Raw genomic sequence first — 13,095 nt, 5'->3', positions numbered from 1 at the left:
TAGTTGTATAAGTAGTGTTTACTGCTGCACATCTGTGTTGCATGGTGTCAACCAACTTGGCACCCATTATATTCGACAATTCTTCTGCATGTCTTGGTTTTGCCTCAGAAACAGCAATTTTTATGTCACCCCACAAGTTTTCTATTGGATTAAGGTCTGGGAATTGGGCTGGCCACTCCATAATGTCAATCTTGTTGGTCTGGAGCCAAGATCTTGCTCATTTACTGGTGTGTTTGGGGTCATTGTCTTGTTGAAACAACCATTTCCGCTTCAGCATAAGGCAACATGACCTCAAGTATTTTGACGTATTAAAAAGTATCCATGATCCAGATATATGATAAATAGTCCCAACACCATAGTTTGAGAAACATCCCCATATCATGATGCTTGTGCCACCATGCTTCACTGTCTTCACATTGTACTGTGGCAATTTTTTTATGGGCAACTAATCTACTACTAACTATCCAAAGTAGGGAAGAAGCACACCAGTTCAGCTAGGCAATGCCTTTAGCACATTTATTTGCAGAAGTATTGAACGCACAAGCTTTCGGGGTCCAACCCAGGACCTGAGGAAGGGGTTGGACCCCGAAAGGTTGTGCGTTCAATACTTCTGCAAATAAATGTGCTAAAGGCATTGCCTAGCTGAACTGGTGTGCTTCTTCCCTACTTTGGATTGTTGCAGTGTTGGGCTTGGAAGCGGCCTGGGATATGGATGCACCCGGTAATATGAAGTAAGTGGTGTGCGGCAAATTCAAAAGTATTGCTCAACTAATCTACTAGTGTGCCATCAGCTTTAAGTATCAGTGAGCGTCTACACTTGCTACATTTTCATTCCATCTTTCTTTACGCTTTAGGATTCCCCCCTTACCATACTGCTTTCAACCTGCTTTCTTATTTGATTGAGAAAAAAAAATGTATGGGTTAGGCTGCAACTCTCAGATAAATATTAGGGTCCCATTCCAAACCTTGCAGAATGAGGTCACAAGTCAAATCATTCATGTGCTAGCTTTCCCTACTTTGGCACACAGAGACCAGCTGCAACATCAGCATAGATTCAGCATGGAATGCTGTGCGAGTAAAAGAGCTGTGTGGCAAGGGCAGTGTAATTCTGCTTAACAGTCGGACTGGGCCGGCGGGACACTGAAAAAAAACCTGGTGATCTGCTCCCACCTGCCTGGCAATCTCTCCCATCCTGACAATAGAAGAAAACCAATAGAAGAAAATCGTAGGTACACGCTGGTCCGGACAGGGGACAGAAGGTGCGTTGCAGGTGGCTGCCAAAGAGGGGCCCAGAAGTTGGCGAGGGAGGAGGTTGGTGACCCAGAGTGGGGGCATAAAAACTTTAAAAGCAGCAGGTAGAAGAGAAAAATAAATTGCCTCTAATTTTGGCAATCTGTATGCATTCATGAAAAAAAGAAAAATAAAGAAATATGGTGTTACTTTGCTTTATACTGAATTAAGATTACTCGAAATACCACCACCTTTCTTTACTCCGAGTTAGTTTCTTTTTTTTTCTAACTGTAAACAGTCAGTCCAAAATGACAGAGAAAGTGGCACTCTGGTTACAGAAGTCATTATACAGGTATGTGGACCGTTACCTGTAAACTCATTATCCAGACAACTTCAAATTACAGGATGGCCATCTCCAACAGTCAATTTTAATCAAATAATTCAAATTTGTAAAAATTATTTTTTTGCTGTCATAAGGAAATACTCTCCAAACTAAGACATAATTAATCCTTGTTGAAGGAAAACAATCCTATTTGGTTTAGTTGATGTTTATATGATTTTTTAGTAGACTATAGGTGGCCAAATAAAGGCAGTGCTCTGGCAGTCAGTGCTACAGGCAGTGTTTCAGTACTCTGTTCAAACAATTAAGCTGATCATTTCATTTACAAATGATTCACCAATCCATAGTAAACAAATGTGAGGAGATTTGGGTTGTATCTTTGTCGTGTAGGCTGCAAGATCTCATTTTCATTAACTGATGGCTGGCTGGCCCTTAGTTTACTACTATTGCAAAAGGTATGAGCAGTGACTAATGATAATTATCTAACTGTACCATCAACTGACCAATTTCATCGTTTCACGATGACAATTTTAAAACCTGTCCTATCCACTGTTGGGATAATTTTCAGAAAGATACGATTGTTTGCACCATGTCAATGCAATAATAAATAGATCGTTGTATTGGATTGAGCTAAAATCTGTTGTTTAAGGTAGAGATCCAAATTACAGAAAGACCCTTGATCTGGAAATCTCCAGGTACTGGGCATTCTGTATAACAGGTATACTTGTATTAGCAGTTTTCAGCTACATAAAATGTCTTGAAAACCTCAGTAGTTTAAGTTAAAACATATAGGAATGGAGAGTGGGCACTGTTTTCCCAGGAGCAAAGCAAACTGTGCACTCTAACACGAGCTGTAATAATAGTGTACACAAGTAATTGTGATCTGCACAGCAATTTGTAATTCTTTTTTTTTATTATATTTTTTTTTTTTACATAGCATCACATTTAAATGTCTATACAATAAAAAAAAAAAAAAAAGATTCATCTATTTTTTTGTCTGTCAGTGAAAAAAAAACAACACACACTTTTGGGGTGCACTTTTTAAACTATGTAAACTATGTATGTGTAAAACCAATATGAATTGTGGCCACTGGACTCTAGTTGTGTTCCAGTGCAGAAGCGTACAGTTTAGAGAGAGCATAATAAGCCCAAACCCAACCAACACATCAATCATGCTATGCACATGTTGCATTCTTTATCTTAAAGAAAACTTTTGAACATCAAAGATATTAAGTATCTATCAATGATATTAAGTCATTGGACAGGCAAGCCTGTAGTATCCTATGAAACTCTGTAAAACCTGTAACCCTGTAAAAATGCTAAACCTGTTTAACTGTTAAGCATGTTTAGAAAAAAAAGAACACAGTGAATCCACCCCCCAAAAAATACCCATATCGCACCGCTTCTTCACCAAGATTTATATGCAATGGAACCCCTATTAGAAAGCAGTGCATTTGCTGTGATCAGGAGTGAGTATTTTCTTCCACATACAGCAGCACAGGAAAGAGTGACCAGAATTTTACCCTTGCACAGTAGGGTTATGGCAGCCATCTTAACAACAAGAAAGAAAAAATGGCGCCCATGCTAGAGCGGTCTACTATAAAGTAACCAGATGCAACCACAGCCTTAATAACAAGCGTTTTGCTAAATAAATGTGGTGATTCAGTATAACAAGGTATACTCTAGAACATACTTAAAACAGGTTTTATTGTCCTTTCAACTAACCCCCCCAATCTTGCAAGTATTGCCCCCCTCTCCGAGATCTGCTTTAGCGCTAAAAAAAAAAACCCCCTTCTAAAAATTCTGACCATTAAGAGCAGAGAAGCGCAGTGGAGCTCCCAGCCACCATCTTCCTTATCTCTGTGTAGTCTTCGGGTCTTAACGCAGATTTGCGCATGCGCAGTTGAATCAGACTCCTGACTTGGTCCAACTGTGCATGTGATGGCAAGCTTCACGACGGTGAAGAGACCAGAAGACTACACAAAGTTCTGGAAGACCAGGAGCTCCGCTTCTCTGCAATTGAGGGTCAGAATTTTTAGGGGGGGGGTTTAAACAGTAAAGCACATCGAGGGGAGGGAGAGGGGGGCAATGCCTGCAAGATTAGGTGGGGCTTTTGGTAGGGGGGTTAGTTCTTTAAGGTGTAAAGAGGGAACATTAAGTAATATTAATATAAGGGTTCTTTCTAGGCTATAGAAACAAACCCGATAACACACAAGATTTTACAGTCACAACTATACCTTGGTGGACTGTGGTGTGGAGAAGTTAAGCCACGCAGGAACAAAGTCATGCTGCGCCATTTAGGTCCTGAGTCTTCTATCAGTGAATTGAGGCATTAAACCTCATGGCCAAGGGTTGGTCTGCTGAAAAACACAAGCTTATTACTGAAACAAAAGTATATTTCTTATAGCTTCACTCTCCAACTCAAATCTGAGGTCCCAGTTTTTATATATTTTCTAACTCATAAGTCAATTTTTTTGTCTAGGTCCCCTCTTGAGTTCTAGCATAAGGTCCCTGCACCCCCCCTAAACACACAACAAGGTCACATATACATGCAAATACTGCTGTATCAGCAATTTCACAATAGTCTTACATTTTTGGGCTCTTCCTAGTGCATCAAATAAATGTTTTTTCCCCAAACGGTGTTCTTAAAGAAGAACTAAACCCTTGCACAGTTTATTCAATTAAAACACGTTCCTACTTGTACACCTGTCACAGACATGCAGAGGTGCATTGTGAAGCTCACAGGTACCACCTTCTGCCTGATTGGATTCTTTTCATTCACTCTGCTTACATGGAGTCTGCAGAAAGAAGCAAGTGCAGTTATAGCTGCTCCTGGACCTAGCTACAACTGTGCATGCTCAGCGTCTGTGAACGCCAAGAAGCAAATTTTACAGAAGCTACTTTCCTATAGTAGTAGCTACCTGCTGCAATGCATAAAAATACACACAGCTTTTTTTTTCTATTTGCAAATGCTCAGGGACCAGCAATGGAAATTTGTGTTTACTATCACATGCATATATGTGACACTATTCCAATGCAGCATGGTATTCAATATTTACAATAGTCACACTTATAGAACACGTGGGAGATAAGCACCATATCTCAGTGATAATAGGGTTTAAAAAAAATTTATACAAATTATTGTACCAAAGATTTTTGTTTGGTATTTTTTGTGCATAAAAATACATAACCATTCAGATTTCTTTAAGAAGTGAGATTTCAATAAGTATGGGTTTTAGGACACACAAAACACACTGAGTTGTGTCTGCAGGGGCTAAAATGTCACCCATAACAAATTTTAATATGGGTCATCTAAATACCAAATATCTAGACACACACAAGTTGGGCAAATCTCCTCCACCAAAATGGCACTCTTTGCACTGCATATATCACCTCCGTTTGCCAACGCCATCACATTTTCCTAAAGCAAACCACTATTTTCACTCACTGGCCATTTTTTTGTACTTTAACACTATGTGGTATCAATTATTCAAGAGATTTAACTCGTGCATTACTCAATTTCTACTTAAATTTTGAAGCCTTGAAAAATAACTTTCTGAAAACACTGCGAAACCTCTCATTACTAGAAAATATTTGCGGTTTCTTATTGTAAATAATACATAAATAGAAACAAATGAAAAAATAGCTAATTTTAAATTCTCCAGAATCTCTGCTTTACAAATACATATATACCACAGTTTCAGACACTCATGAGAGAAGATGTTTGCATGGGCCTAAATGTGAAAACATAAATATATTAATGTTTTAGCTCTAGGAGCTATAACACATTGGGTGACATGAAGGTGTGATATCTACTTGGGGAGATGTGAAATTCATATTTTAAACACTTTGTACACAAAGCTTGTTGGAGATGCTATAAAATGCCCATTCTGCTTACATTTTTTGCTAAACAGGAAGTTTAGCAAAAGATTAGCAGTCAGGTATTTTTAACTAGAAACACATTTATCCATTTTTTAATCAGTCCGACTATGTAGTTAAAATATCTTTTTCCTGTGTTAACCTTACTTTTAGGGGCTTTTGATACATTGAAAATACAGGCTGGGGCCAAAGTATCAGCCTTAATATAAATCACAAAACAATGTACAGATAGAGAAATGTGTATGCATGTATGTATTAGCAAACATTCTAAACAATTACGGGTAAGGTAACTTGTTAAATCGAATACTCATGCTCTCTATAAGGTATACAAAGAACTAACCGTTAGAAGCCCACATATGCCTATGTGAAACAAATAGATCATTTTCTAATTAAACCACTGTTACTGGAGTAACTCAGGGGTCTGTTATTGACTGTGTTGAAGACCATGCTACATTAAGCAGTGCCAGTAAGTGGGCTTATTTTTTGCACTGGACAAACTTGCACCCAAACAATAAAAACGCAGTTCTTCTTTAATTCTTCTACTGAACAACTTTGGGCGACTTCGGAAAACGAAGTGCTCACACCAACTAACATCTGTTGAGAGCACATATATTGATGAACAGATAAGGCACCAAAACAACTGTATAAATAACAGGCATTAATGAGAGATACTTGTGAAACGTAGGGAGGCAAGGTCTGCAGAATGGTATGGGGGGACCAAAGGGACTTGCCTTAAGCCCTTTGCCTGCTACATCTACATCCAAAGAGAGGAGGAAAAATCCATGGTGCCAGTGTCTCACGATGCTAGGCAAGAGAAAATTGTTCAACAGTAATGTTTATGGATATCTGTAACCCTTTAATTCTGGTAGTGATGTTTCAAATGGATGATGCCTGCATGTTGACTGTGATAAGCATGAGAGGCAAGTACAGTAATAAGAAAAAGTTTGGGAACCCCTCTCAGCCTGCATAATAAATTACTCCACTTTCATCAAAAAAAGATAACAGTGGTATGTCTTTCATTTCCCAGGAACTTTGGAGTAATGGGGTGTTTTTTGGAAAAAAGTGAAGCAGTATTCAGTTGTATGAAATTAAATCAAATGTGAAAAACAGGCTGTGCATCCTTGTAATTTTGCTAATTTGAATGCATGTAACTGCTCAATACTGATTACTGGCAACACCAAATTAGTCGGATTAGCTCATTAAGCCTTGAACTTCATAGGCAGGTGTGTCCAATCATGAGAAAATGTATTTAAGGTGGCCAATTGCAAGGTGTGCACTCTGAAGAGTGACAGCATGGGATCCTCAAAGCAAAAGATCTGAAAACAAAGATTGTTCAGTATCATGGTTTAGGGCAGGGGTCCCCAACTTTTTTTTACCTGTGAGCCACATTCAAATGTAAAAAGAGTTGGAGAGCAAGACAAGCATGAAAAAGTCCCTTAGGGTGCCAAATAAGGGCTGTGGCTATTTGGTTGCCCCTATGTGGGCTGGCAGCCAACAGGAGGCTCTACTTGGCAATATAGTTAGTTTTTATGCAATTAAAACTTGTGTTCAAGCTAGTAGAATTAAAAAATAAGCAGCTGCTTAGAGGATCCTGAGAGCAACATCCACGGGGTTGGAGAGCAACATGTTGCTCATAAGCTACTGGTTGGGGATCACTGGTTTAGGGGAAGGCTACAAAAAGCTATCTCAGAGGATTAAACGGTCAGTTTCAACTGTAAGGAATGTAATCAGGAAATGGAAGGCCACGGGCACAGTTGCTGTAAAACACAGGTCTGGCAGGCGAAGAAAAATACAGGAGCGGCATATGTGGAGAATTGTGAGAATGGTTACAGACAACCCAATAATCACCTCCAAAAACCTGCAAGAACATCTTGCTGCAGATGGTGTATCTGTACATCATTCTACAATTCAGCACAATCTGCACAAAGAACATCTGTATGGCAGGGTGATGAGAAAGAAACCCTTTCTGCACTCGCGCCACAAACAGTCGCGTGTTGTATGCAAAAGCTCATTTAGACAAGCCAAAAATTTAGTTATTTAGTCATAAAAGATTTGCATGATAGAAAAAGAACACTGCATTCCTACTGTCAAATTTGGTGGAGGTTCCATCATGCTGTGTGGCTAGTTTAGGGACAGGGGCCCTTGTTAAAGTCGAGGGTTGGATGAATTCAACCGAATATCAACAAATTCTTCAGGATAATGTTCAAGCATCAGTCACAAAGTTGAAGTTACGCAGGGGTTGGATATTCCAACAAGACAATGACCCTAAACACACTTTGAAATCTACAAAGGCATTTATGCAGAGGGAGAAGTACAATATTCTGGAATGGTCGTCACAGTCCCCCGACGAATACAATGGAAAATCTATAGGATGATTTGAAGCAGACTGTCCATGCTTGGCAGCCATCAAATTTAACTGAACTGGAGAGATTCTGTATGGACGAATGGTGAAAAATACTGCCTTCCAGAATCCAGACATTCATCAAAGGCTATAGGAGGTGTCTAGGGGCTGTTACATTTGCAAAAGGAGGCTCAACTAAGTATCCCATCTCTGTTGGGGTGCCCAAATGTATGCACCGGTCTAAATTTGTTATGATGCATATTGCATATTTTCTTTTAATCCAATAAACTGCTGAAATACTACTGTTTCCATAAGGTAAGTTATATATTAAAAGTTAGTTACTACTTTGAAAGCTCAGCCAATGATAAACAAAACTCCAAAGAATTAAGATGGGGTTCACAAACTTTTTCACGACTGTACATAATGGATATTTTGAGATGTAACTAATTAAAAGGTCAGAAAACTAACAATCCCAGCCATTTCGATTTAGCAGATTATATTTTCACCAGAAATGTGAAAAGCAATAATATTTAATAGAAAAACACGAAGTTGAAGGACAAGAAACCATGAAATCATTGGGGGTGGTTTGCCAATATGATAGGCACCCCGATTGATTCATTCGCTAAGTTTGTTCCTTATGCCAATGATGCTTTTATGAGAAACAAAGCACCAGCCTGGGGAAGTTTCTATTGCAACACAAGTACCTTGCTTTTCTAGCCATTCTTCTGTTATACTTACCACAAATGCAAGTCTGAGTCTAACTGAGGGATGACTGGGAAAGCAAAGTAAGATAGCAGCTAAGTGTGAACGTGAAAGCTTTCCAGAGCAACTGAATACACTATGGGGCAGATTAGGAATAGAACATTTGAATTCAAATTCTCAATTTTTTTGGTCAAAACTCTCAAATTCGAATTGTGAATTATTCAAACTCAATTCAAGTTTTATTTAGAATTTCGAGATTTATCACACCTGTACCATTGGAAAAATTTGAATTCGACTATTCGCCGAGTTCATGTATAAGTCAATGGGAGAAGTCCAGTGACCAATTTGAAGACCTTCCTGAAAAAAATTGATTCGAGTTTAGTTGAATTCGTTTTGAGTCGGTAAAATTCGTTTGAATATTAAATATTCTATTTTTTTGTTAAATAACCTCCCAATCGAATTTCAAGTATATTCAAATTTATTACGAGTTTAAAAACATGAATTTGACCTTTGATAAATGTGCGCCTAGGTCAGTGATCTCCGACTCGGGCAAGTAGCCCGTGAGCAACATGTTGCTCTCCAACCCCTTGGATGTTGCTCCCAGTGGTCTCAAAGCAGGAGCTTATTTTTAAATTCCAGTCCTGGAGACAAGTTTTGGTTGTATAAAAACCAAGTGCACTACTAAACAGAGCCTCCTTGTAGGTTGACAATCTGCATAAGGGCTACCATGGCTAATCACAGCACTTATTTGGCACCCCAAGAACATTTTTCATGCATGTGTTGCTCCCCAACTCGCTTTACTTCTGAATGTTGTTAACGGGTTCAAAAGGTTGGGGATCCCTGCCCTAGGTGTTGCCGAACGTACCCGAACTCACCCAATGAATTTAGGTTTTCAATGTGAATTTTACTGGCCTTTAGAATCTGGGTGTCAAGCACCAGACTGATACTTTCAGTTTTATCCCAATCAAAGCATACTTTTACTGATCTGGATTGGTGAAGAAAGAAACCTGATGTAAGCTTTCTACCTCATTTATGTAAAAATGAACATCTACAATATACCCCAAAGTTGCATGGCAGGTCGGACAATTACTGGCAGGCAAATTGGTTTTAGGCAGCCACACACTGCACATCATCTTGAGTCATGAAGGATGTGCATGTTATTTGAGACTGTGTCAAAAATTAATCCACAACCGAGACAAATGCACAGACAATTGACTGAATAGAGTACAACTCAAAAAACACTTCCCCAACTATCTGAAAACTATCTCAAGCAAAGAATGAGACCAATAAACAGCCTTAAAGGTAATAATCTTGTCCCAAAAGTGAATGAATTCCAATAGAAAGCTTAAAAGAAGTCACATTGCTACAGGGATATTATTAATTATGGTTTACATAATGTATGTACTAGTTCCCTCAGTCTACCAAGTTTTTTTTTTAAACCAGCAGGGTTTGCAGTTGTGCTCTCAATTGACTGCAGTGGATCCAACCAGAAATAAATGCAAACACCACCTAAAAACCTTCATTATAGTTAGGTACCATTTGTACTTGTTCCAATTGAGCTTTTGCTGTGGGCAGTAGAGAGCAAAGCCAGTGCCCCTGATTTAAGAAGGATCGGAGCTTTACTTGTCAGATACAGCAGAGTGAAATTGTGCAGTTTAAAAGAACCCGCTGCCATGTAGATTTTAAGAAATACTGACACACTTCTATGAAAACTTGTAAGCATTACTAGAAAACAATTAGCTATACATTTTTCCCCACTCAGAATAGCAATGCCAAAGCCATCCCAGTCCAGCATTAAAGTGGCCAAATACAACAAAAACAGTCAGCAGCCTGTGTATGGGCACCTGACAGGCCTACCCAACTAATTTGCGGCTGAAAATTGTGCAGCTGCCAAGTAGGCAGGACTGAATCCATCAGGAAGACAAAAGCCTGTATCCCCATCATAGTTATCTGATCAAACAGCCCAAAATTTCCCAACTCAGTGTTGGCATATTGGGAAAAGATCAAATTATTTGGCAACCTTGCCACATAAGCAAATTTTCAACGTATAGCGACCTTCACTAGTGAGATCATTGGACAGAAGGCAGCAGTTTCTCCTTCTTCAGTCATGTTGGTCTGGGAGAGGGACAATCCTTCCATAGTCTGGGGTAAAAACGCAAGAAGTACATCTAGCAATCTATTTATCATGCTGTGTAAAAAGTGGAGTGTGTATAATATATATATATATATATCTATATCTATCTATCTATATATTTCAATTATCAGCAGACCAGCGCTCCCTTTAAAAACGTAATAATTTTATTGTCTTAGTTTGGGTCCACATTTGGACCTTTTACAAGGAAGATACAAAAACACATTAAATAACAAAGTGCTCCATTGCAAACCAATCAGTGCCCTCCTTCAATAAACATTTCAATGTGAATCATGTGTTTCAATTAAGTGTGTCATATATAGTGAATATCCATTTAGAAAGCAACAAAGGTTAACCTGTCCATTCATACTATAGGGCATCATACAATTTAACTCGTAAATCCAGAACGCCTCCCTCTTCAATAGCATCTTTTCCATATTGCCTCCCCTTGTGTGAGTTCTGATATGCTCGATAGGCATGCATCTGAAATGAATATGGAAAAGATGCTATTGAAGAGGGAGGCGTTCTGGATTTACAAGTTAAATTGTATGATGCCCTATGGTATGAATGGACAGGTTAACCTTAGTTGTTTTCTAAATTAAATGTCTCCTGGAAGTAGACTAAGACTAGTGTGCACTCTGTTCTATAAACCCCAGTAGTTGTTACAGTGTATTCACTGGATTTTTTAAAGGATTGTTACGATTTTTTTTTGTTTTCTTTTAGGATTTGATACATTTGGATTTTATGGACACTAACATGAACCTTTTTGCAACACATTGATGACATCTTGTGGATGTTTTTAAGTATCACAGTTGATTCTTTTAAATGATTACACTGACACGATTGTATTTTATAATAATATTTATTCACGTATTTATAGTTTTATCGACATATAGGTATCGGATCCCTTATCCAGAAACCCGATATCCAAAAAGCTCCGAATTACGGAATGGCTGTCTCCCATAGACTCCATTTTATCCAAATAATCCAAATTTTTAAAAATGATTTCCTTTTTCTCTGTAATAATAAAACAGTAGCTTGTACTTGATCCCAACTAAGATATAATTGATCCTTATTGGAAGCAAACCCAGCCTGTTTGGTTTATTTAATGTTTAAATGTATTTCTAGTAGACATAAGGCATGAAGACCCAAATTACGGAAAGATCCGTTATCCGGAAAACCCCAGGTCCCGAGCATTCTGGATAACAGGTCCCATACCTGTACAAAGATATGCATTTATGCACAATTGATATGTATACGATCGATGTGAAATTGTTGATTTTTTGTATATATATGGATATTCACTATATATGACACACTTAATTGAAACACGTGATTCACATTGAAATGTTGATTGAAGGAGGGCACTGATTGGTTTGCAACGGAGCACTTTATTTAATGCGGTTTTTAGAAAGTTTTTGTATCATCCTTGAAAAAGGTCCAAATGTGGACCGAAACGTCGGGCATTTGATACTACGACAATAAAATTATTACGTTTTTAAAGGGAGTGCTGGTCTGCTGATAATTGATATACATACAATTACCGTGCTCTGCCATTAGCAACAGCCTTGGAGTGCGGATACTCATCGGAAAGTGTATATATCTATATCTATATCCCTGGAGTATCTAGAAGAGAAAACAGGCATTCTTCTTAAATTTCACACCTGGAGTTTAAAAACAATTGTCATGGCAGATTATTCATCTGTTGACCCCTAGTCTATAAAGGAGACAGTGGGTAGCAGTAGGCGACATAACTACTTGTTCAGCAAATGCCAGATGTAACGGATCTCAACCTGTAGGAAAATGAAGAATGAGAAACCACCTTGATGTGACTGCTACATTATATTGGCCCAGGTGTAGGCACATGCTGCAGATTTCGTGCCAAAATGAGAGACTTTGCAATTTGGCTCTATATATGTCTAGCCCCATGTCAGATTTCAAAATTGAATATAAAAAAATCTGTTTGCTCTTTTGAGAAATGGATTTCAGTGCAGAATTCTGCTGGAGCAGCACTATTAATGGATTCATATTGAAAAGAAAAAGTTTTCCCATGACAGTATCCCTTTAAGTTTGTATTCAGATGCAAATCTGGACCAGAGGCAGTGAAAAGTGCAACAGATTTAGCAAAATTTAAAACAGAGAAAAATTCTAAATAAGCCTTATATGTGCCGTGTCTGAATGAAATGCTAAAAGATTATAGATTTAGTGTTTGCTGCCAATCTGCAACGCCTTGTGCTTGAGCATCTGAGCCTCATTTTCACTTTCTTGAGTTTCAAAATAATCTGTTGTAGAATCCCTTCAAATGGATTCAAGAATACACTTATCTTCTAATACATCACTCAATTACCTCAGACAGGTATTGGTCAGTCAGGCCCTCTGAAGGGCACCACACATGGGCCAATAAGCCACTGACTTCTAGAGGGGCTAAGTCGGCAGCTTTAAGCAGCCCAGGTAACGCTACCTTTATAGTGA

The 13,095-nt window shown here is 38.5% G+C and overlaps 1 protein-coding gene across 5 annotated transcripts in view; it reads right to left on the bottom strand.

The window, feature by feature from the left end:
- gpbp1l1.S (GC-rich promoter binding protein 1-like 1 S homeolog) overlaps positions 1–13,095 on the bottom strand; it is a 45,147-nt gene that overhangs the window by 20,613 nt on the left and 11,439 nt on the right. For 4 of the 5 annotated variants that reach the window (XM_041561439.1, XM_018260825.2, XM_018260829.2 and 1 more), the window contains one exon: positions 3,808–3,930. In XM_041561439.1, coding sequence (XP_041417373.1) covers positions 3,808–3,867 — 60 coding nt within the window. In that variant the 5' untranslated portion in view covers positions 3,868–3,930. The remainder of the gene's footprint in view (positions 1–3,807; positions 3,931–13,095) is intronic. The other variant, XM_018260826.2, reaches the window with a different exon arrangement.

Source organism: Xenopus laevis, chromosome 4S (genome assembly GCF_017654675.1).
Source record: "Xenopus laevis strain J_2021 chromosome 4S, Xenopus_laevis_v10.1, whole genome shotgun sequence".
NCBI lineage: Eukaryota > Metazoa > Chordata > Amphibia > Anura > Pipidae > Xenopus > Xenopus laevis.
The sequence above is the reverse complement of the archived record's forward strand: the minus strand, read 5'-3'. Positions and strand labels throughout refer to the sequence as shown.